Consider the following 24,399-nt stretch of genomic DNA (forward strand, 5'->3'; position numbering starts at 1 on the left):
TGTCACCCACTGCCACTTCGAGTATGGCAGATGGCAACATGGAGGCGACAGGGAGTGGATCCAGGTCTGAGTGCCAACTGGCGGCTCCCGTTGGCGCTGGCCCAGCACCAGAAGTGGGGGGCTGCTGGGGGGCCGTCTGGAGGGGGGCTGGCCACCAAGGCCAGAAACTTCTGCTCCGTGTCCAGGTGTGTGAGAGGTACGGGAGTTCTTCAGCCAAAGACAACAGCTGCTCCGACAGTGTCATATGAGAGCCGAGGTCGGCCATCTCGCTGAGACCAGGCCAGCCCCTGCGTCCGCACGCTGCCCCGCCCCCCACCAGCCTCGCTTCTCTCTGAGTCTGAGAGACGCTCAGCCCCTCAGGCCCCCCTCACCCCCCAGGCCTTTGGGGAGTGGCGCACCCCAGCAGGGCAGGGCCCTGAAGAAGACACGCAAAGAAACAAGCAGATAACAGCGTCCAGATTACCACGGCCTCATAGGAGATGGGAGAGTCATGACCTTTAAAAATTATTTCAGTATCTCTGTCGGAAGTTTTCCATTTGAATCTCAAGAACAATGGAAGAAAGTTATCAGTGAAAAGAACATCTTCCTCCCAATCCTCCTTCAGCTGAGATGGCGAGACTCAGGCTCCCTGTGGTCCCCACACCTGCTCACGGCCCAGCAAGCCCAGGCGCGGGTCAGGCAGGGTGGGGCTGCTTCCAGAGAGAAGTTTATTTATTCATTTTTTTTTTTTTTTTTTTAGAGGAGAGAGAGGAGAGAAAACAGAGAGAGAGAAGGGGGGGGGAGGAGCCGGAAGCATCAACTCCCATATGTGCCTTGACCAGGCAAGCCCAGGGTTTTGAACCAGCGACCTCAGCATTTCCAGGTCGATGCTTTATCCACTGCGCCACCACAGGTCAGGCCAGAGAGAAGTTTAAAAAAAAAAAAAAAAATACATGTCTAACAACCAACTGCTTTAAGTGATAATGAGCAGAGTTCAAAAAAAAAAAAGAGACTTGCTTTCTCATTCTACATTACATTCTGGGTAGCTTTTTTTAAACTGCAGCCAGAGGCAGGGCGGGGCAGCCTGGTGGTGCTCCAGCCCTGCCATTGGAGACCCGGGATGGTGCACCCGGCTCCAGTGACCGCTGGTCCCTCAGCGCCAACGAAAACACGAGATTCTGCCAACCCAACATTGAAGAGGCGCGGCCAGTGGCCCAGGGAGTGGTGTGCTGCTAACTTTACCAAGAACGCAAACATGCTGCTTTGCTGGCGCTAGAATCATCACAGCGCCAGAGGAGACAGGAAAGGGGTTTATTCTGGAAGCAGAGTTGTCTCCGAGTCCTCTATTTGAGTGTGCTTGAGGTGGACGCTGTGGACTGCAGCATGCCCTCCGCCCAACAGCAGGTGATTCTACAAGCAGTGCCTATGTCCGTTCAAGTAGCATCGCAAGAGCCCAGAGAACCGCTGGGGGGCGGCCCTCCCCACACCACCTGTTTGTAAACACTGGTGAGGCTGGGCCGTGGCGCACCGTGGCACAGGAGAGTCTAAGCAGTAAGACCGAAGCAGGACAATCGGGGCCGGGCTAACGGGTGGGCTCCAGGCTGGGTCCCCTCCCGCCCCGGCCCCTGTCCCCTCCTCAGCCCAGCGGAGCCGGGTGTCTTCATGCTGGCTGAGAATTAAGAGGGCCCATCCAGGACGGCCCCCTCCCGGCTGGCCGCCGGGGCAGTGGAGAGGGCAGGAGCCGCCTACGTGCGGTTCAGGGTCTGGAAGATCCTGGAGATCTGCAGCATGACCGGCCCCGTCTCCGGGTCATTCATCCACTGGGTGCTGTTCAGTGGGTTCTCGAGCATGTCCTCAAACGCTGGAGGGAGAGCAGAGCAGGTGCCTGAGCAACGGCACCCCCGTGCACTTGCACAGATCACACACATGCACGTGCACACGCACACCACACGTGTATGCACACCGCTTGCGGAAAGGAATCTGGCAACAGCTATCGGGAATCTTAAAAATAGTCAGGGCGGCCCTGGCTGGCTGGCTCGGCTGGTTACTGGTCAGAGCGCCACCCTCATATGCAAAGGCTGACAGTCTGACTCTGGGTCAGGACACGAACAGAACAAACAGAAGCAAATCAGTGTTTCTGTCTCTGTCCCTTCCTTTCTCTCTAAAGTCAACTAATAAATTTTAAAAAAGAAAAAGAAAAGCCAGGCCAGCCCCAGCAGGGTGGCTCAGTGGGTAGAATGTCGACCTGACATGCCAGAGGTCACCGGTTCGACCTCCTGTCAGGACATGTACAAGAAACCACCAATGAGCGCACAACTAAATGGAACTACTAAACGAAACAACAAATGGCTGCTTCTCTCTCCCCCCTCTCCTTCCCTGAACAATTGAAAATAAAAAGCAGGGCCTGTGACGTCGTCATTCCACTTCCAATCCCGCCTGACAAAGTAATGAGATGTGGAAAAGCCTAACATATAAAGATATTGCCGCAAATACATCTAATAGGAAAACTCAAATTGCTCTTAAGAGCATGACTTTAAGGACAAAGCACACAGCCTGGCCTGTGGTGGTGCAGTGGATAGAGTGTCGACCTGGAATGCTGAGGTTGCTGGTTTGAAACCCCAAGGCACCTACAAGAAGCAATCAGTGAATTACTAAAGTGAAGCAACTATGATCTCGTTTCCTCGTTCTCTCTCTCTCAAATCAATAAATAAAACCTTTAAAAAAAAACAGCACATTAAAAATGTAACTGGGCAGCTCTTTAAAATGAAAACCCTGGTTTTCTGAACTTGTTTTCCCAAAAACCACCCATGGCAGCGCTGGCTAACAGGACGGTTGGGTCTCCCAGATGCCGTCGCTCAGCACACGCCCCACCGCCCAGGGCCTAGGGCCCCTGTTCACAGGCCCCATGGGAGGCATGTCCTCAAGAAGTTCCCAGATGGTCAGGGTCTCATGGGACCGCGGCCCCTTCTGCTTATGACCTGAGAACCCTCCCAGCCTGAGAACAATCAGCCGGGGTTCTCCTGATGAAAGCTCCCTGGAAACCGGTTGAAAGTATCAGCTAGCTAGAGGACCTAGAGAGACAGTGTGGCACCAGGAGAGTGCCGTATAAAGAGTGGCAACAGGCCCTGGCCGGTTGGCTCAGAGGTAGAGCGTCGGCCTGGCGTGCAGAAGTCCTGGGTTCGATTCCTGACCAGGGCACATAGGAGAAGCGCCCATTTGCTTCTCCACCCCTCCGCCGCGCCTTCCTCTCTGTCTCTCTCTTCCCCTCCCGCAGCCAAGGCTCCATTGGAGCAAAGATGGCCCGGGCGCTGGGGATGGCTCCTTGGCCTCTGCCCCAGGCGCTAGAGTGGCTCTGGTCGCAACATGGCGACGCCCAGGATGGGCAGAGCGTCGCCCCCTGGTGGGTGTGCCGGGTGGATCCCGGTCGGGCGCATGTGGGAGTCTGTCTGTATCTCCCTGTTTCCAGCTTCAGAAAAAAAAAAAAAAAAAAAAGAGTGGCGACAGCGCGGACACTGCGAGGTGAGAGGCCAGCTCCGGACTCGGCCGGAACGAGTCCCACTTGCTCCAGCAAACAGCAGAAGAGGCCCAGGCAGGGAGAGAGCTGAGCAGAAAGACAGAACAGATCAACGTGAAAAACCACAGGGGTGAGCCTTCGCCCGAGGAAGGGCTTCCTCTGCGCGCCGTATGTTGTGGATTTCAAGAACGCGCCACACACATTCAGAGTGCAAATCTAGAGTCTGCACCTGTGACAGAGGAGACATTCATTCACACAGTAGGCCCGGTATGACCGAGGCATATAGGCAGGTATGACCGAGAAGTGCCAGCGGCCACCCTGGTGGGTCCTCTGTGCCCTCTCCCCTCTGCCCACCACCTGGCCTCTGCCCACAGCCTCTTCGGAAGGCTTGTCCTTGGGCGCTCTGCCACGGAGGTTGTGACAGCTGTCGGTCTGTTTTAATTCTGAAGACGTGTTTGGTCCCTTGAGGAAGTTCCCTTTCCCTGCAGTGTGGCCGCTGGGTGTTGAGTCCTGACTGTGCGTCACCATGACTGCTCTTCCGTCCAAGGCTGTCCCTTTGTGGGCTCCGTGTCAGTGGACCTGAGCCACTCTTCACAGTGGCCAGCACAGACGTACTCGACTTGCTGTGACAAGGACAGCAGGACATGCCATGTGGCACGAGGACAGAATGCTGTGGGGGTCCTCAGGGCACACGATGCTCGCACCCACTGCAAACTCCTGCTTTCAGAGCGGTGAGGACCGGGGAGAGGCACCAACGTGCTGGGAACAGAAGCATCGTGAGCACTGGGCTGTGCTGCCCCTGAACACGGGCCACACAGACCTCGGGACCCGGCAGGGCAGAGGCTGTGTCTCCTTGCGGCCTTGCTCTTTCCGGCATTTCCAAATTTCCTATTGTGAACATTTCACTTCATTTAAAATGATAATGGTCACTTTAACAAGGTATCAGACGAGTCTGGGCAGGAGCTGGAGGGAAATGTGTGACCTCAGAGCAGACCTTCTCACTGGGGGTTCCGAGACCACAGGGGGTGTGGGCGGGGGGGGGGGGGCTGACGCAGGCAGCCCTCCAGGAGGTGACAGCCACAGGCCTGGAAGGCCCTGCTGTGCCACCACAGGTGACAAAGCCCTGGCTCAGGTCCACTGACGCAGAGCCCCACAAAGCGATAGCCTCGGATGGGAAGCGCAGTAACAAGACTCAGAACGCAGCGGCCACACTGCAGGGAAAGGGAACTTCCTCAAGGGACCAAACACGTCTTCAGAATTAAAACAGACCGACAGCTGTCACAGCCTCCGTGACAGAGCGCCCAAGGACAAGCCTTCCGAAGAGGCTGTGGGCAGAGCCCAGGCGGTGGTCAGAGAGGAGAGGGCACGGAGGACCCGCCAGTGGGACAGGGGCCAGCACAGAGCAGGAAGTGCACTCAGCAGCAGACACATGCTGAGTGAAAGAGGCCCCGGCCTCACTGCCTGCCCCTGGGACACACACACCGTCCTGCCCCTGGGACACACGCTCCGTCCTGCCCCTGGGAACACACACGCACCGTCCTGCCCCTGGGACCCACACGCACCGTCCTGCCCCTGGGACACACACACCGTCCTGCCCCTGGGACACACACACCGTCCTGCCCCTGGGACACACGCACCGTCCTGCCCCTGGGAACACACGCTCCGTCCTGCCCCTGGGACACACGCTCCGTCCTGCCCCTGGGACACACGCTCCGTCCTGCCCCTGGGACACACGCTCCGTCCTGCCCCTGGGACACACGCTCCGTCCTGCCCCTGGGACACACGCTCCGTCCTGCCCCTGGGAACACACACGCACCGTCCTGCCCCTGGGACACACACGCACCGTCCTGCCCCTGGGACACACACGCACCGTCCTGCCCCTGGGACACACGCACCGTCCTGCCCCTGGGACACACGCACCGTCCTGCCCCTGGGAACACACACGCACCGTCCTGCCCCTGGGAACACACACGCACCGTCCTGCCCCTGGGACACACACGCACCGTCCTGCCCCTGGGACACACGCACCGTCCTGCCCCTGGGACACACGCACCGTCCTGCCCCTGGGAACACACACGCACCGTCCTGCCCCTGGGACACACGCACCGTCCTGCCCCTGGGAACACACACGCACCGTCCTGCCCCTGGGAACACACACGCACCGTCCTGCCCCTGGGACACACGCACCGTCCTGCCCTTGGGACACGCGCGCCGTCCTGACCCCTGGGACACACGCGCCGTCCTGACCCCTGGGACACGCGCGCCGTTCTGCCCCTGGGACACGCGCGCCGTCCTGCCCCCTGGGACACGCACGCCGTCCTGCCCCTGGGACACGCACGCCGTTCTGCCCCTGGGACACACACGCACCGTCCTGCCCCTGGGACGGCAGGGTTTCCACTGCAGGGTCCGTGTGATAAACAAGACACAGGACTTCTGCCCACTGAGTTGAGAGGTCAGAGGCTGGCACCGTACTCACAGTGCAGACACGGGGAAGGAGCCGCGTGCCCCGCACGAGGGGGAGGGGCTCACTGAACGAGGGAGGACAACAGCCTGATGGAGGCGAGGCTGCAAGACGAGCCGAAGGTCTTCCAGAGCTGAGGTCCTGGAGCTCTGAAGCCCGGAGATGGCAGAGACACACACCCCTGCACCTGCCAAGCAGCGCGTGCCCTCACCCACGTGCCAGGGCTGCCGCCTGGCAGAGGCAGGGCTCTGAGCGCCTCCTCTCCCCTCCCAGAACACAGGCCGCACAGACCCGCCTGGCCCTGCGGCCCTGCGGCCCTGCTCGACGCGACCCGCGTGTGTGCCCAGGGGCGGGCGTGAGGGCCACCAAGCCCCAGTGAGTGTGAGGGAGCAGCGTGAGCGCCCCGGCCAGTGGCACAGCGCGGCCAGGGCGCAGCTGCTCGGGGAGGCCTTCCCAGCACGCTGGAGGGAGGCAAACGGTCACAGGGCCTGCCAGACGGGGCTCTCCTCAGACAGAGAGGACCTGCATGGGGCAACACCCCCAGGACAGAGAGGAAGAGGGACACTCGGGATCTGGGCACTGTGGAGAGAGGACGGTCAGGGCGCCAGAAGCTCCGGAGGGCCTGGAATGGTCCTGGCTTTTTAAAGTAGTTCCATTTGTACACCAATGGTAGGTGCATGCTTGTAAGTTTTACTATTATTCCTTCAAGTTATCAAAACTGTACATACATTATATACTTCTGTACGTATATTTTGCAAGCAAAAAAATGCCAAAGTGGCTCTGGCCAGTTTGCTCAGTGGTAGAGCGTCAGCCTGGCGTGCAGGAGTCCCAGGTTCGATTCCCGGCCAGGGCACACAGGAGAAGCGCCCATCTGCTTCTCCACCCCTCCCCCTCTCCTTCCTCTCTGTCTCTCTCTTCCCCTCCCACAGCCAAGGCTCCATTGAAGCAAGGTTGGCCAGGACGCTGGGGATGGCTCTGTGGCCTCTGCCTCAGGCGCTAGAATGGCTCTGGTCGCAACAGAGCAATGTCCCAGATGGGCAGAGCATCGCCCCAGATGGGCAGAGCATTGCCCCTTGGTGGGCATGCCAGGTGGATCCCAGTCGGGCGCATGCGGGAGTCTGACTGCCTCTCTGTTTCCAACTTCAGAAAAATACAAAAAAAAAAAAAAAAAATGCCAAAGTCCCTCACTGTCAGGAAAAGCCGACTCAAAAAAGCCTCCAGTGACGGGTGTGGCCCGTGGGGTGTGGCCGCAGGGTGTGGCCAGCCCGTTACCCGACTAACCCCTCTATCTGGTTTTTCAGAGCGCGTGGATCCCTGCGCAGGAGCCCGCCCTTCGCCAGCAGACACATACCCAAGAATCATAATCTTTGCCAGCAGAACCTGACTTCCAGCCCTGCAGGGACTCGGGCAGGAGCCCCGCGGAGGAGGCTCAAGGGCACAGAGTCGGCTGGGCTCGCAGGCAGCAGGCGTGCGCCAGCGCCTATCGCTCTGGGACAGCACGCTCTCCGGGCAGCCCGCCCCGCCCCGCCCCGCCTCCCCTCGCCCCGCCCCGCCTCCCCTCGCCCCGCCCCGCCCCGCCCCCAGCAGGAAGCAGGCTCAGGTACCTAGTAGTGTCTTGGGGTTGGTGAGGCCCAGCTGCACGATGGGGTTATCCAGGATGGCTTGGAAGAGGGGGCTGTCGGGGTCGATGCCCTTGTCCAGCTCCTCTGGGGAGGGCTTCCGGTCCCCCAGCAGCCACTCACACTGCAAGGCACGAACAGGCGCCGTCAGCTGCTCTGGACCCACCACCACCACCTAATGCAGCACCGCGCTACCGGGGAGCGACCTCTACGTGACGGCAAGCCGGCAGACAGGCTGCGCGACAGGACAGGCCGCTGAGGAAGCAAATGCCCCCTGGCCTCCCAGTCTGTGGCTCAGCTGCAGCTGCGCGGGCACCCCAGGGGTTCAGTGACCCCGGGGTGCCCGTGCAGCCGCCCAGAGTGCTGGGAGTCTGGGAAGTAAGAAACACATGGGCCACTGGCTTTGTCCAGGGATGCAGCCCTGGCGCGAGAGGGCCATGCAGCTCACCAGTGAGTCCACACAGGTCTGAAGCAAAGCCACACGGTCTTATTCGTGTGACCGCCAGCTCTTGTCACCCAGAAGGGACGTCACCGGCCCTCCACTGAGCACAGCCCCCAGGTAGTGCCAACAGCAGCCGGTGTGCGGGGTCACAGAACAGGACTGGACCTCAGAACTCGTCTGATGCAGCAATTCTTAAACATGTGCCACAGAAAGTGCTAAAACGTGCAGTATTTAACTGGGGGCACTGACCTCTTTTCCCTTAGATTGTCCAATGGAAAATGGTGACAGACAACACAGTAATAGCCATCCAGTGTGAAGGAATCAAAACTATATCTTTTTTTATCAGATCAGCAAAAAGGTCTCTATTCTGTCACGCCGTAGAATTTTAGTAACTAGTTTACGTGTGCCATGAGACAGGGAGGCTGACCATCGCTGGTCACACTCGGAGAACACGCACTTTTTTAGGAAGGCAGAGCCCTGAATCCCCTCAGTATTTCAAGTTTTATACAACTTGAACCCTCTACCCTGTGTTTTGCTTCAAAAGCAATACCACAGCCGCCTGTGCGTCACCCTCAGAGACGGCCACCCACCACGGGGCAGGCACAGCGTGGCGGTCCAGGCGGCGGCCTGCTTGGTACTCACAGCGGCATTCTGCTGGTTGTTGTTCACTTTCAGGGCGTCTATGACCTCCTTCTCGTCAAACCCCATCTCCATCAGAGAAATGACAGCCTGGAGGAGAAAGCACAGGCTCCCTGACGCCGGGCTGGGACCCGAGAGCCAGCCCGCACCCCAGGGGGACCTATCTCAGTCTCCTCACGGGCGTCAGGACCGCGCAGGGACTACAGCCAGGGAGGTGCAGGGCGTCTGCCCCGGGCAGGACCAGACCAGCGAGGACGGGGCAGGGACGCTGCTCACCATGGGGCCAGAGGCAGCCAGACGCCTTCCCATCCCCGAGGCCGTGCGGACAGACCTTCTCCACGGCCTGCACAGCTCACCCAGGGCCTGCCGTCCAGCAGGGGCAATACTAGTGAAAGGTCACGTGAGCAAACCCAACGTTGGTGCAGACAAAACGGCATAGTAACTTGTGGAAAATAGGGGATTTCTTCACGTTTTTCCTGGGGTTTTTTTGTTTGTTTTTTTCTGAAGCTGGAAACGGAGGCAGTCAGACAGACTCCCGCATGTGCCCAACCGGTATCCACCCAGCATGCCACCAGGGGGCGATGCTCTGCCCATCTGGGGTGTTGCTCCATTGCAACCCTAGCCATTCTAGTGCCTGAGGCAGAGGCCACAGAGCCATCCTCAGGGCCCAGGCCAACTTTGCTCCAATGGAGCCTTGGCTGCAGGAGGGGAAGAGAGAGACAGAGAGGAGGGAGAGGGGGAGGGGTAGAGAAGCAGATGGGCGCTTCTCCTGTGTGCCCTGGCTGGGAATCGAACCCAGGACTCCTGCACATCAGGCCGACACTCTACCACTGAGCCAACTGGCCAGGGCCCTGTTTTTCCTGTCTTTAAACTCACATACGTGGCACCTTGAGATACGAACAGACCAACATACGAATTTTTTAAGATACGAGCTGCGACTCGGTCCATATTTTTGTTCAAGATCTGAGCAAAATTCCAAGATACGAGTCATGATTCAGGAAGTTGCTGCTAGTTGGCGCGTTGGCGCACGGGTCCAGTATCAGCAGTTTGATATACAAGTTGACTGACTTACGAGCTCGGTTACAAAACAGATGAAATTTGTATCTCAAGGTACCACTGTATTTTAAAAGATTTATTGATTTTAGACAGAGGGAAAGAGAGGAAGGTCGGGGAAGGGGCAGGAAGCATCAACTCGTAGTTGCTTTTTGTATGTGCCTTGACCGGGCAAGCCCAGCGTTTCAAAACAGCGACCTCTACGTTCCAGGTTGGCGCTCTATCCACTGCGTTGACACGGGCCACGCCATGTTTTATTTTTTATTTTATTTTATTAGTGAGTGGGGGGGGCAGACAGGTACAGACAGACAGGAAGAGAGAGAAAGAGAAGAGAAGCATCAACTCGCAGTTGCTGCTCCTTAGTTCATTGATTGCTTTCTCTGAGATCAGATGAGTTCGGGCACATTCAGGGTGGTATGGCCATAGACCATTGATTACTTTCTCGTACGTGCCTTGACCAGGGGGCTCCAGCTGAGCTAGTGGGAGGGAAGAGGAGCTGGACACAGCATGTGCCTCTGCAGGGGAGAGGCCGCCCCAGAGCAGGGGCCAGATCACATTGTGATCCAGGGGCCCCGCCCGGAAGACCTGTATGAACAAGCGGGCCATGCGGGACTCCCACAGAAACACAAGCCACAGGCGGACTGCAGTGGAGCCTCACAGGGCTGCTCCCAGCAGGGCTGGACTCGAGGACAGGAGCTGACACCCACCGTGTGAGAGGAGCCAGGCTTCAGGGGCCCAGTGCCCGGGGAGAACAGAAGCCTCAGAAAGAAGCAGGGCCGGGAACAACAGGAGGAGCACAAGAGCGTTAGAAATGGGGTGACAGCAAGAGCTGCCACGCACAGCCAGACGGGTCCTGGACCTCAGGGCCATCCTGCAGCAGACCCCGCGCCCGCCCCCCACGAGGCAATCCCACGCAGTGTGGGATCCCGGCCTCGCCCATCAACCTCCACGGCTCTCGGGCACCTGTAACACAAGAATCTACGAGGCCTTCAGATGTGTGACCAACTGCTCAGAGCAAACTAAGCCACCTGGATTCGAGCGAGAGGAACCCCCAGGCCTGACCCAGCTTTACCTTCTCCAGAGCTGGCCGGTTCAGCTCAGGGTCAGTGACGTGGCCCGGGCACTGCAGCCGCCGTGGGGAAACAGCGGGCCTACCTGGCAGGACCCACGCCCGTGACACGTACCCGAGAGTCGGCCCGGAACTCCCTTTTCCTCCGGATCTTCTTGAAGATCTCCGTCAGCTCGTCTCTGGCCTCCTCGTCACCTTCGCTGGAGCCAGCAGCCGCCTCGGCAGAAGCCTCGGCACCCCCCACGTCCACCGAAGGCTGACCGGGAAGCGGTGTGTCTATGGTGGGGTCGTCTGCGTGCTCAATCAGCCACTCCATGGCCTGAGGCACTGACATGCTGAAAGGTAACGAGAGATGTTCCAGCACCCCCAGGCCATCACCAAGGGCCTTTTATTCCCGACACCCCCAGAAAAGCCCCTGCAATTTTAATGGATTCTCTAGCATGAGCGGTTGACCCCGCACATGGCTGCATATGACACTCTGGCCCTTGCCCCAAACTTCCCCAAGGCCAGGGCCAGAACACAGAAACTCACTTCCTCACAAAGGGAACGACAGCAAGGGACACGTGAGAGTTCAGGACCAACGCAAAACAGAACGTGGCCGTTGCCCACCTTCGGCCGACAGGCGGTCTCTGGTCTGAACGTCGTCACAGAGACGAGTAACTAACACAGGAGGCTGTTACGAGAACATGCGCCCACCTCTGGGCGTCAGCACCCCTGCTAGGAACGGGCTTCATTCCGAGTCTCGCAGAGCAGCAGCCTGCAAGAATGTGCACGGCCAGCACTCCATCCCGCCCCAGCCAGAGCCAGCCGATCTCAGTGTCCTGGACACTGAGCTGCCTGGTCCGGTTACGGCCGGGACTTGAATTACAAGCATCCCTTTAAGATTACTGACACACCACAAACTGCCCAGCAAGGGGACGTGGGGTGGAGGGACGTGACTGTGGTAGTGGGGAGAGGGACCCCGGAGCCCAGCCCCAGGGCCTGCACCGGGGCAGGAGGTGGCCGACGTACTGGTTCAGCCGCAGTGCCTTCACGGCCCTGGTCTCGGGGAAGCCCATCTCCGTGAGCTGCCGCAGGGCTGTCTCATCCACGCGCTCCTCCTCGTCCTCGTCCAGCATCGCTGCGGGGGAGACAAGGGCTGCTGAGGCCCCCACAGGCCCCTGCGCGGTGCTTCCCGGGCCCCTGGCAGCTCCGGGGCCTCGTCTGAGCACCAAACGCTTGTGGTGACCGCTGAACCCCAGAAACTCTGAGGCACGGCCGTCAGCTCTCACGAACAGGAAACAGGGTAACAGCTCGCTCGCTGCATCAACTGAGCGCAGAGACACACAGCCTGGACTGTTCCGGGTTAGGGCCGCGGAGGGTGGACACCCAGACACGGGGGGCGGGATCCTGCCACTCCCAGGCTCATGCACGCGTACCATTGGCCTTCGTGAACAACTCCACAGCGCCGGGACTCAGGGCTAACAGCTTCTGGGCCACCTCGATGAGGGACAGCAGGATCTTCCGGAGCTCCGTCTGGAACTGCAGGGAAGGAGAAAGGGCCTCACGTCACAAATGCCCAGTAAGGCCACTGGCACTTGCAGCCACACCCCCCTTTCGGCCCCAAATCTGCGAGTCCAATTGTGCTGCTCTTCACTCAGGGACGTCAGGAGCGACCGAGGATGACGCAGGCGAGAGGGGGCGAGAGGGGGCGAGAGGGCACAAACACACCGCTCAGGAAAGGAGGGGAAGGGGCGTGGGCACAGGGCTGGTGACACAGAACACGGGGGACATCCCTCAGCCTGGCTGAGGAGGCGGACAGCTGAAGATGACAGGCTGACCACGGGCTCCAGACAGTCTCTCCTTCTCGCTGGCTGCAGGGTGACCAATACAAGCACTGTCCCTGCAGCCAGTCCAGCTTCTTGACATGGGAGGAGAGGCTGCTGGGGACGAAGTCAGAACAGCCCTGGACTGGCCCCGTACCGTGCAGGAGACTGGGAGTCAGCTGCCCGTCGCACCACCAGCCTCGGCCGCCGTGGGAGACACCACGCGAGCAGACGTACAGGCCAGAGCTCAGGGCCTGCTCTGCACGCAGCTCTCTGGAGAGACCCCGAGAGAGGCCCGCTGCTCCCCGGGAGCGTCCGTGGCTCTCAGACTAGGTGGGGATCGACAAAGGTGGGCACCCCCTCTCTGGCGGGTCCCTGGGGCACGGGAACCTCTGCTCCACACTGACAACTCTGCACAGCTGGGCAAGGCGGGTCCCTGGGCACGGGAACCTCTGCTCCACACTGACAACTCTGCACAGCTGGGCAACCGAGACCCCGTCAGGCCTCCACCCACGGTTCTGCCCAACTCAGGAGAGAACGCAGGCGTTTCCGGAAGCACCTACCCTTCCAGTCCTGCCTTCACGGTCTTTTATTTACATATATATAGATATATCTATATATCTATATATATTTCTCCCCCCTGAAATTGGAAACGGGGAGGCAGTCAGACAGACTCCCACATGCGCCCGACCGGGATCCACCCGGCACGCCCACCAGGGGGCGATGCTCTGCCCACGAGGGGCGTCGCTCTGTCGTGACCAGAGCCATTCTAGCGCCTGAGGCAGAGGCCATGGAGCCATCCCCAGCGCCCAGGCCAACTTTGCTCCAATGGAGCCTTGGCTGCGGGAGGGGAAGAGAGAGACAGAGAGAAAGGAGAGGGGGGAGAAGCAGATGGGTGCTTCTCCTGTGTGCCCTGGCCAGGAATCAAACCCGGGACTCCTGCATGCCAGGCTGACGCTCTACCACTGAGCCAACCGGCCAGGGCCTATATTTTTTTACTTAAAAAACAACTTGAGATTTAAAGTTGCAGAAAGGACAGGGTTCCAGCACCTCTTTCACCGAGCCTCCCCAGTGCCTGTGAGAACCTCTGCCCATCCCCTCTGGGGACAGCCCCACACAGTGCCCCCACCACAGTGCCGGCCGCAGCGGGGCCTCCGGCCACACTCACGTCTCTCATGCTGGTCTGTACCACGGCCCGGTCCATGTTGCACGAGGGCAGGCTGGCGGTGGCTCGGACTATGGCGTCTCTGTCCGGGGCTTTCTGTTCTTGTTTCCTCTACGTAGAAACGTAACCAGTCAGAAGGGAACAAGGGAGCACAGATGGCAGGACCTGTCAGAGGGCTGACCCAGGACCAAGTCATTCTCTCTGGGAGCTGCGTGCACGGGGAGGGCTCTGTGCACGCCCGGAGGAACAGGAGACGTGAGCAGGACGGACCCATGTCACACAGCACAGCCCGCTCCGAGTAGAGGTGCCTCTGGCTGGGCCTGTCTTGACCACACTGGCCCTCCTGGCAGAGGGACTCACACAGGAGGTTCTGCTGCCAGCCCTGCAGGTCCAGGGGCCACGTGGCAAGGGGCACGGCCGCTCCAGAAAGAGTCCAGACCTCAGCCCACAACTGTGGGAACCACGTTCTGCCAACCACCTGGAAAAGCCCAAGTAGACCCTTCCTGGAGCCTCCAGGGAGGACCGCTGACCTGCTGACCCCGGACCTGTACTCTGGGGACCCCGAGTGGAGGCCAGTGAGCCACCCAGACTGCTGACCTAGCACCTGGGAGCCGTGCTGTTTCAGCCAGGAAGCCTGTGGCAAGGTGGGGTGCACGGACCTAGAGGACACAGCGCCCTGGTGCGCGGACCTGGAGGACACAGCGCCCTGGTGCGCGGACCTGGAGGACACAGCGCCCTGGTGCGCGGACCTGGAGGACACAGTGCCCTGGTGCAGACCTAGAGGACACAGCGCCCTGGTGCACAGACCTGGGGGACACAGCGCCCTGGTGCACGGACCTAGAGGACACAGCGCCCTGGTGCACGGACCTGGAGGACACAGCGCCCTGGTGCACAGCACCCTGGTGCACAGACCTGGAGGACACAGCGCCCTGGTGCGCGGACCTGGAGGACACAGCGCCCTGGTGCGCGGACCTGGAGGACACAGCGCCCTGGTGCGCGGACCTGGAGGACACAGCGCCCTGGTGCAGACCTAGAGGACACAGCGCCCTGGTGCACACACCTGGAGGACACAGCGCCCTGGTGCACGGACCTGGAGGACACAGCGCCCTGGTGCAGACCTAGAGGACACAGCGCCCTGGTGCACGGACCTGGAGGACACAGCGCCCTGGTGCACGGACCTGGAGGACACAGCGCCCTGGTGCACGGACCTGGAGGACACAGCGCCCTGGTGCACGGACCTGGAGGACACAGCGCCCTGGCACTGGAGCGGTTTGGGGCAGGGAGGACCGCTGACCTGCTGACCCCGGACCTGTACTCCGGGGACCCCGAGTGGTGGCCAGTGAGCCACCCAGACTGCTGACCTAGCACCTGGGAGCCGTGCTGTTTCAGCCAGGAAGCCTGTGGCAAGGTGGGATGCACGGACCTAGAGGACACAGCGCTCTGGCACCAGAGCGGTTCGGGGCAGGGAGCCCGGGCTGCACAGCAGGTCTGGACGCTCCTGGAGCAGATGGACCTGCAGGGTGTGTCCGGGAAGTGGGGACTGGCAGGGCCTTGTGCCTGGGACCCCGTTTTCAGAGGGGTTTATCCATTGTGGCAGAGAATTTGAAAAAAATCAGTGATAAGCTTATAGAAACCAAACAAAACAATGAGGCAACTTCTGACTCTAGGAAGAGAGGGAGTTGTGCACCCTGCTCAGGCAGTTTGGTTGTCTAGACTCTAGAGCACTGGCCCAAAGTGCAGAGGTTGCTGGTTCAATCCCTGGTCAGGGCACATGCAGGAACAGATGTTCCTCTTTTTCTCTTTCCCTTCCTCTTTCTAAAATCAATAAGTAAAAAGTTGAAAAAAGTAAGATACAAAAACGATAATCTTAGCAGGCTTTACTCAGAGCAGGAAACAAGACTTACACAATAACACCGATGGAACGCTCAACTTTTCTTCAGCCAACATCACATCTAACACTGGTGGCGGGGGGGGGGGGGTACCCAGATCGTCAGAAAGGCTAGTGTGACACCGATCTTCGGTCTTCCAAGAAACGACAAACGTTCAGAAACCAGGAACAGAGATATTTAAGAAACAGCTAAAAGGCCTGAGAGGGTGCCTGCCCACAGGGTACGAGGCTCTGGTGGGATGGAGGCCACCCGCTCTCCTAGGAGAGTGACAATACCAGCCGAGTCTCGAAGGACACGTGTCAGCCCTGGCTGGTGGTGCAGTGCACACAGCGTCGTCCCCGAGTGCCGAGGTCACTGGTGGGAGCCCGGTCATGTATGAGGAGCAACCAGTAGATGCACAACTAAGTGGAATAAGTTGATGCTTCTCTTTCTCTCTCTCCCTTCTCAAAAAAAATTAATTAAACGCGTGTCCTTTCAGTTAAAATTAATAAAAATTCACAAAACTAGACACTGACCTCTCACCACATTCACTCTGCATGTCTGCGCGGGGAAAAGGGGGCCGCGAGGGACAGAGAGCCCAGTGGAGGCCGAGAGCAGCCTCCTGGAAGCTCCCCAGAGCGGCCCCTGGGGCAGGCCGAGGCAGGGCCAGGTCTGCCTTCAGAGATGGGCTCCGCCCCTGCGCTGGGGCCAGCTGGGGCCGCAGATAAGAGGGCAGCAGAAGCCCAAAGGTGCCCCTCCCTCACCGCCTCCCATCCCCAGACTCTGAGCAGCGCCCCGCCCACTAGGCCCAAGGCCCCGCCCAGTCGGGCCTGCCTTCTCTGGGTGAATGCTCCCCCTGGCACTTCAGAGCAGGAGTAGGAAACTTTGCACCTGAAGATCAGGAAGGAAAAGTGAAATGAATGTGGCTGCCCCTTTAAGACAGACCTGTGTGCCCCTCGCTGTCCCCGCACACCCACTCCTTGTTCTGTGAGGCGGCTCTGAGCGACACCCTGAGCTTTCTGCCAGCACAGGCTCGGGACACGACAGGCAGACCCGACCAGAACGCCCGTGCTCCTCTCTGCTCCAGCCCTAGACAGAGCCTGGTTTCCCAAGAGTGGCCATGTGACCAGAACCAGGACAGGCCTCGGTCGCCCAGCTGGGCCCAGACAGAAAACCCCCCGTGCCCACATTGCCTGGTCTGTGAACAACTAGCACAGAGATTGCTTGTCTCTGAAAATCTTAAATGGGGGAGACTTTTACCAACAAAGATCTCCAATTCCTTGGCCCTGGCCGGTTGGCTCAGCGGTAAAGCATCGGCCTGGCGTGCGGGGGGACCCGGGTTCGATTCCCGGCCAGGGCGCATAGGAGAAGCGCCCATTTGCTTCTCCACCCCCCCCCCTTCCTCTCTGTCTCTCTCTTCCCCTCCCGCAGCCGAGGCTCCATTGGAGCAAAGATGGCCCGGGCGCTGGGGATGGCTCCTTGGCCTCTGCCCCAGGCGCTAGAGTGGCACTGGTCTCGGCAGAGCGACGCCCCGGAGGGGCAGAGCATCGCCCCCTGGTGGGCAGAGCGTCGCCCCTGGTGGGCGTGCCGGGTGGATCCCTGTCGGGCGCATGCGGGAGTCTGTCTGACTGTCTCTCCCCGTTTCCAGCTTCAGAAAAATACAAAAAAAACAACAACAAAAAAACCCCAAAAGACCTCCAATTCCAAACTTTGAGACTCACCTTCTCTTCTGCTGAGACATCAGCCATCTTAGGGAGTGGAGATGGAGCACGCTTTTTTATCAACAACAAGACATCTAGAAAAAAATATGTCCCCCAACCTGGTTAATGTTTTATGTCCACAAAATAGCCGATGGCCCAAGGACAGGAAGGCTGGGGCTCCCTCGGGGTGCCTCCGAAACGGGGCGTCTGTGCACACCCTCCTTCCCTGTTCTCACGTCTGCATGCCCCTGGCTCACGTCTAGGCTTCAGGCACGGCGAGAACCCTCTGCAGGTCACCACGGTGACCGGTGGCCCAGGAGGCCCACCCAGCCCAGCTGTGACTGCCATGCAGAAACTGGTGGAAATCCTGCATGATGTTCTCATGTCCGTGGACCACTTGGAAGGCTGTGAGGCTGGAGGTGTGTTTAGCCACAGCCCACAGCAGGGGTCAGCTCCCACCTGGTTCTGAGCATGATCATCACACTCAGTGGAGGCCTGTAAACACGTCCAGTGTTTTCAAAACAGATTACGTAAGGGAATCCAGAATCAAAACTACCCTCTGAATGAGAGAGAATACCAAGGTTCCCTCCCCAAATGCCTCCGGACAGAAAGTAGAGACTGACTGGAGGGACGCCTGTGCAGGAAGAGGCCTTCCCGGACGCCCAGACAGCCGTCAGCACTGCCCGCAGCCTGACACGGGACCTGCCTTCTGCTCTGGACAGAACTACAGACAGTCCACGTCTGTCTGCTGAGCCGGACGCTGCCGTGCCTGGGCCCGTGACTGCGGTCCTCACAGATGCTCTTGTTGCACACGCTGGGCTTCAGCCCGGGCAGGAGGGCCCGGCCCTGTGCTCGCACCCCAGGAGCACACTGACCGCACAGTGACCGCACGGGCGCCTGGCCTCTGTGCTGGCCGCTCCCACCGCCACCTGCCCGCGAGGCTCTCACCATGGTCCTGGACGTTCTCTTCCAGGATGGTCTTGGTGTCGCTCAGCACCCTTTCTGAAGCAGCGTGGATTAGTTTGTGATGGGTGACGCTTTTGGGGTCTTCTAAGCTCCCAGGAGCACACTGGGGAAAAAAAATCAAACATTTTGAGATAGAAAATAAGTAAATGGTAACATTACTGATAGAGAGCCTGGCACCCAAGCCACAGCAGGAATTTAATGGCTCTTACTACCTAAGAAATGAAGTAATAAATGAACTCAAAGAATCCCAGCCAATGACAGAAGCCAGATGAAAACGCCGCAGCCCAGTCCCCCTGACCAGCGATCTGTCCAGCAGCCCCTGAGGACTCCTGAGCTAGGGCTGCAGCTTGACAGGAAACACCCTGCTGGTAATTAGTGGCAACCCGATTTGCTTCCCTCTTGTCTGGAAAAATCTGAAGAGTAATTTAAAAATGAAAATAGCAGGTCCCTTGTGTCCTGAAAACCTGAAGATCTAAGTATGATCTGTCCTTGTTTCTCTTTCCGGCACAGGAAGGGAGCGAGAGAGGGCAGGGAGAGAGGGCTGGTCCACAGGGAGCGCGCTCCAGGGGACGGGCCTCTGAGAGGCAGCAGAACCCCACAGCCCGGAGTCCGCTCATCCCTGGCTCACCAAGCAAGAGCCAGAGACCCCAACGCCACCAGTGCCACTGGGGCGCTCTCCGTGAGCTGAGAGTGGACACACAGGGCGTCTCACTGACCAGGGCCCCGGAACACAGTGGAGGGCCGGGACAGGGTGGAGCCTCACCCACAGGTCTGAGCATGAGTGGGAAAGAGCCAGCAGCACGTTCCTGACACACACCCTCCAGCCAGCACCCAGGTCCCTGCCATCCCCCGCGGGACCCTGCTCATCACCCCCATGGGGCCTCCTGTGACACAGCCGCGCTGTCTGCGTGACATGCGTCCACACCGTCCCTGAGTGACGGGCTTTGGCTCTGACTGCCCAGCCGTTCAGCCTTCTGTGAGGAGCGAGCCAACGCTGAGAGCCAGGCATGGAGACGGTGGAGCACGCTGTGTGGACGACACGTCCACACATGAGCAGCACCCACCTGGCCACCAGAGCCTGGGCTGAGCGGAGTGGGCACACCTGAACTCTCCAGGTAAGACCCACAGAGGTTTCCGCAGCCCAGGCCCACACCCCTTGGCTCCTACCACGGAGGGAGTGTCTCCCTGCTGCTTCCCTGGTCAGACGGTGCAAGAGGCTCAGGAAACAGCCACGCCCCACTCCCCGGGCTCTGAGCACCTGGCGGCTGCAGCCGAGGAGGGGAGCCCTGTCCAGGCTGCAGGGCAACTGCAGCAACATCAGGGAGGCGCCCCAGCCCCAGGGTCCTCACGGCAACACCCAGGATGCACTGCAGCCCTGCGGTCCTGGCGCCCTTCCCTACAGGAAGGGTCCTCGCCAGCCACCTCGGCCGTGCAGAGGCTCAGAGCGCAGCACACACAACCGCTTACCAGGAAAGAAGAAAACCTGAGCATGTGCCTCACCTCTCAGCCCTGGCATTTAAAGAACTAGAATTTCCAGTTACCTAACGCTGAAACAGGCCGAGGATCATGGAGGCTTCACGTCATACGTGCCCATACAACTGGCTGGCGGGGGGGGGTCAGCCCGGAGTAAGACACAGTCCAACATCGCAACAGCACAGAGACCGCCGCCCCTTCCCTAGAACTCGACAATGGCTCTGCTCCCAGAAACACTGGGTGTGCTTCCTCTCATTCCCAATGTGCAGGCTTGTGATTTGACAAGTTCAGAAGACAGTTGATGAGGCACAATTCTCCAAAATGATCCTCAGACTGGCTCCTGAAAAAAAACCATGCTCTGCAGCACGTCCCCAGCGTGCCCGGAGCAAACGTGCCCGCGTGAGTCCCCACACGACCTCCGGCAGTTGCATCTGCTCTGTTCTCGGCGGGAGCAGGAGCAGGAGCGGGGAGCAAACCTGGTACAGCCACAGGTGCCCCACCAGGCCCAGGGCTGGGGCAGGGAAGCCCGGTCACCTACTGAGCCAGCTTCTCCCCTTGAACGGAGTTGGAGTTTCTCTGACGCTTCGTGTAACTGGTCATTTGAAGGTACACCCTCACGTGACCTAAGACACGCCCCCAGCCGTACTCTCCGGCACCAGTCACCTGCTGCAATGCCATGGAAGTTCACCAGACACAGAAACACCGCAGCGGTGTCACTTTCTTAAAACCATGACGGTCCTGTGAACCGCAAACAAGACGACTGTCTTTGTCCCTTCCTGTCCTCCCAGGTGACAGAAGCTAGAGACCACCATGGCGATGGCCCATTTGTGTAAAACCAGAGGTATTGGCCACAACAGCGTTAATCTTTCAGAGTGAAGAGATGAACCCTCCTTAATAAAGCAATGTAGCCAGGAGAGGGGCGGGAGGAGGAAAAGGGGACACCAGCTTGCGAGCACCCGGGACCCCTGGGAGGAGGACCAGGAGCTCAGACACCCGGTCTCACTCCTGCATCAGGATAACATTCAAGTGCACAAGGTGAGAATTCCCTTCGCTACCCAAGGCCTCTGGCGGGTAGGCGGGCAGAAATACTTTCTGACGGCTCAGTTCCAGGACTCTGGTTTATGTCAGCTCTGTGGGTGTGAAACTCCCCTGGAAAGGGCGTTTCCTCTACACCTGGAGAGACTTCGAGCAGAAGAAAGTCTCTATTTAAAGTTAGGATACTGCCCCCAAATCCCAAATGATACATCTCAATACTGGCTGGAATACCAAATATCAGATACAAAATAATTACCTTACCGAGATGGGCTGTCTAATTAACCCCATCTGTGGATCAATCACTTTTCATTTCCTGTTCCCCGTCATAAGATAACATTATAACAGTCACATAAATCAGTTAGAATAAATGCCACAGGGACAGACTCCCCTGTCTGCCTGGCAGGTGGCACGCATGTCCCTGCAGTTCTTCTGCACTGCCAATCTAGTTCCATTGTATTCCATTAAAACCACAGGTTTCTCTGGAGCCCACTGGGAGCCTGCCGGGCCATGTGGTTGAAAAGCCACCCTCAGAAAGCTTCCTTACTTGGGGGGGACGGGACACACAGCATCTAGGTGCTTGGCTCTCACAGTCCAGGGGCCCACGGAGCCCCCAGCCTTCTAGCCTAGGGCTGTCCAGCGGTGATCAAGAGGGTGGAACTGCACCGACTGGATCAGAGGAAAACCAAAAGTGGCCGAAACGTCCCCGCCTCTCGGGCATGAGCCCCTCCTGGATGTGTGACTCCTCCGCGGAGGCCAAGACAGAGAGCACTGTTGCTCGCGTCCCCTGACAGCGACAGAACACAAGAGCCGTCCTCATGAAAGCGACTCTTCCAAAAGCATCTCTGGGTAGTGACCACAACTGCAAGTTTATCCCTAGAGAGAATGCTTAGTATCATTTTAACAAAACACCTGTCACAAGCACCCATGTCTCACTTGTCACACGGAATCCCCACTGGAAGCCTGAGGCCTCCTTTCACTGAGCCTCTGACAAGGAAACAAGACAACCAGCTAAGGTGTAGAGTTTCTTTATGGCAGCCAGAGCCACAGACAGATGTCACCTCACCTTACTGGGTGGAGAGGCTTACGGAGATAAAGCCACCAAGAACCGGCGCCCACATGAGCAACCGAAGGAACCAAGCGTCCAGGGAGTTATTTCCCGTGAATCAACTTCAACAACGGTGGCTCCCTCGGCCTGGAGATACCTTCTCCCTGGACCGGTGACCCCTCTTCATCCACTTATAAAGGCCAGAGGAAAGCAGGGCACTATTTTAAGTGGTTCCAGCCTCAGAGGCACAGGTGGCCGGGCCAGGTCCCCAAGCCTGCGTGCCCGCGCGCCCGCGCGCCAGCCAGCACAGGAAACTGCTCCAAGAGGGCCGGCTCCGCAAGGGGGACGGACTGGACGAGCAAGTGACCTCCCCAAAACCCGGCAGGTCCCTTCTTCCTCCCGGGCCCATTCCCAGCTCTTGGGGGTGGGGGTGGGGGGCTGCTGATAAAAAAAAAAAGAAATCAGGAACCTCACCCCCCAACAGCAAAGAAAGCACCCACGCTGGAAAAGCAGGCGGCCCCGCTGCCCGCGGCGACGGCGCCTCTCCGAGCCTGTTTCCCGATCTGCTCCTCCCTTCCCCGGGGTGTGTGAGTTACAGGACACGGCGGGCAGGCGGAGCGCTCGGCCCCGGGGTCCAGGGGTCCAGGGGTCCAGGGCGGGCAGGAGCGTCTAGAAGGTGCTGGGGGGGATCGGGGAGGGAGGTGGCAGAGAAAAGCGGCGGGAGGCGCTGCTCCAAGCCGGGCGGAGGGATGGAGGGACGGAGGGAGAGACGGAGGAAAGGAGGGACGGACGGTGGGACGGAGGGATGGACGGAGGGACGGTGGGACAGAGGGATGGACGGAGAGACGGAGAGACGGAGAAACGGAGGGACGGAGAGACGGAGGGACGGAGGAACGGAGGGACGGACGGAGAGACGGAGAGACGGAGGGACGGAGGGACGGTGGGATGGAGGGACGGACGGAGACGGAGGGACGGAGGGACGGAGAGACGGAGGGAGGAACGAAGGGACGGAGGAACGGAGGGACGGAGGGACGGAGGGACGGAGAGACGGAGGGACGGAGGGACGGACGGAGAGACGGAGGGATGGACGGAGAGACGGAGGGACGGACGGAGAGACGGAGGGACGGAGAGACGGAGGGAGGAACGAAGGGACGGTGGGACGGAGGGATGGACGGAGAGACGGAGGGACGGAGGAACGGAGGGACGGAGGAACGGAGGGACGGACGGAGAGACGGAGGGACGGAGGGACGGAGGGACGGAGGAACGGAGGGACGGACGGAGAGACGGAGGGACGGAGGGATGGACGGAGAGACGGAGGGACGGAGGAACGGAGGGACGGACGGAGAGACGGAGGTACGGACGGAGAGACGGAGAGACGGAGAGACGGAGGGACGGACGGAGAGACGGAGGGACGGAGGAACGGAGGGACGGACGGAGAGACGGAGAGACGGAGGGACGGACGGAGAGACGGAGAGACGGAGGGATGGACGGAGAGACGGAGGGACGGACGGAGAGACGGAGGGACGGACGGAGAGACGGAGAGACGGAGGTACGGACGGAGAGACGGAGAGACGGAGAGACGGAGGGACGGACGGAGAGACGGAGAGACGGAGGTACGGACGGAGAGACGGAGAGACGGAGGGACGGACGGAGAGACGGAGAGACGGAGGGACGGACGGAGAGACGGAGGGATGGACGGAGAGACGGAGAGACGGAGGGATGGACGGAGAGACGGAGGGACGGAGGTACGGACGGAGAGACGGAGAGACGGAGGGACGGACGGAGAGACGGAGAGACGGAGGGACGGACGGAGAGACGGAGGGACGGAGGGACGGACGGAGAGACGGAGAGACGGAGGGACGGACGGCCTTACGTGCTTGAGGCAGCGCTCCTTGAGCTGCTCCACGGAGGTGTCCTCGGTCGCCTCCTCCAGCCACTCGGCGCCGTCGGACGCGCAGAGGTGCAGCCGCAGCACCTTGCCCGCGAAGATCTTCTCCTCCTGCACGAACATCGCGCCGCCGCCGCCGCCGCCGCCCGGGCCTGCGCCCGCCGCCCGGGCCCTGAAGGTCACCGGGCGGGGCGGGCGGGGCGGGGCGGGAGCCGGGGCGGGGGCGGGGCCAGGCCGCCCCCGCGCTCGCTCACTCGCTCGCTCTCAAGCCGCCGCCGCCGCCGCCGCCGCCGCCCCGCCCCGGCTCCGTCACCCGGCCGGCCGCCTGTCACTCGCAGCCGGCTGATCTGCCGTCTCGCTCCGCCGCCGCCCAGCCGCCGGGGGCGCGCTGTCGCCGCTGCGCCGGAAGTGCGTCAGAGCGCGCTCGGGCAGGCCGGGACGTGTGGTTCTCCGAGGGCGGCCTGGTTCCCGCCGCCGCCACGCCGGAAGTGCGTCAGAGTGTGCGCCCCGGAGCTTGCCGGGAGGTGTAGTTCTTTTGCCATGCCCCTTCTTTCCCGCACCTGTCTACCCGCGCTTTGCAACTCAGGGCTTGTACTAGGCATGCGGAACCGTTGAGCTTGCTGGCTGGCCCGTTTTGAGATGGGCTGTAAGTGTAACATACACACCAGATCGCTGAGA

The 24,399-nt window shown here is 60.0% G+C and overlaps 1 protein-coding gene and 1 non-coding gene across 2 annotated transcripts; both read right to left on the minus strand.

Annotated features, from left to right (window-relative positions):
- Nucleotides 1–1,276: 1,276 nt before the first annotated feature.
- On the minus strand, nucleotides 1,277–24,014 carry UBAC1 (UBA domain containing 1). Its single transcript, XM_066255707.1, has 10 exons — nucleotides 23,707–24,014; nucleotides 18,263–18,383; nucleotides 17,336–17,409; nucleotides 13,750–13,857; nucleotides 12,195–12,297; nucleotides 11,788–11,896; nucleotides 10,892–11,111; nucleotides 8,658–8,744; nucleotides 7,559–7,697; nucleotides 1,277–1,840 (listed from the first exon to the last, which is right to left on the minus strand). Exons 1-10 carry the CDS (start codon nucleotides 23,842–23,844, stop codon nucleotides 1,725–1,727), a joined length of 1,215 nt encoding a protein of 404 aa, XP_066111804.1. The 5' UTR covers nucleotides 23,845–24,014; the 3' UTR covers nucleotides 1,277–1,724.
- On the minus strand, nucleotides 9,429–9,504 carry TRNAI-GAU (transfer RNA isoleucine (anticodon GAU)). The gene has a single exon. It is a non-coding gene; the product is annotated as a tRNA-Ile (tRNA).
- Nucleotides 24,015–24,399: the final 385 nt, after the last annotated feature.

Source organism: Saccopteryx bilineata, chromosome 2 (assembly GCF_036850765.1).
Source record: "Saccopteryx bilineata isolate mSacBil1 chromosome 2, mSacBil1_pri_phased_curated, whole genome shotgun sequence".
Classification (NCBI taxonomy): Eukaryota; Metazoa; Chordata; class Mammalia; order Chiroptera; family Emballonuridae; genus Saccopteryx; species Saccopteryx bilineata.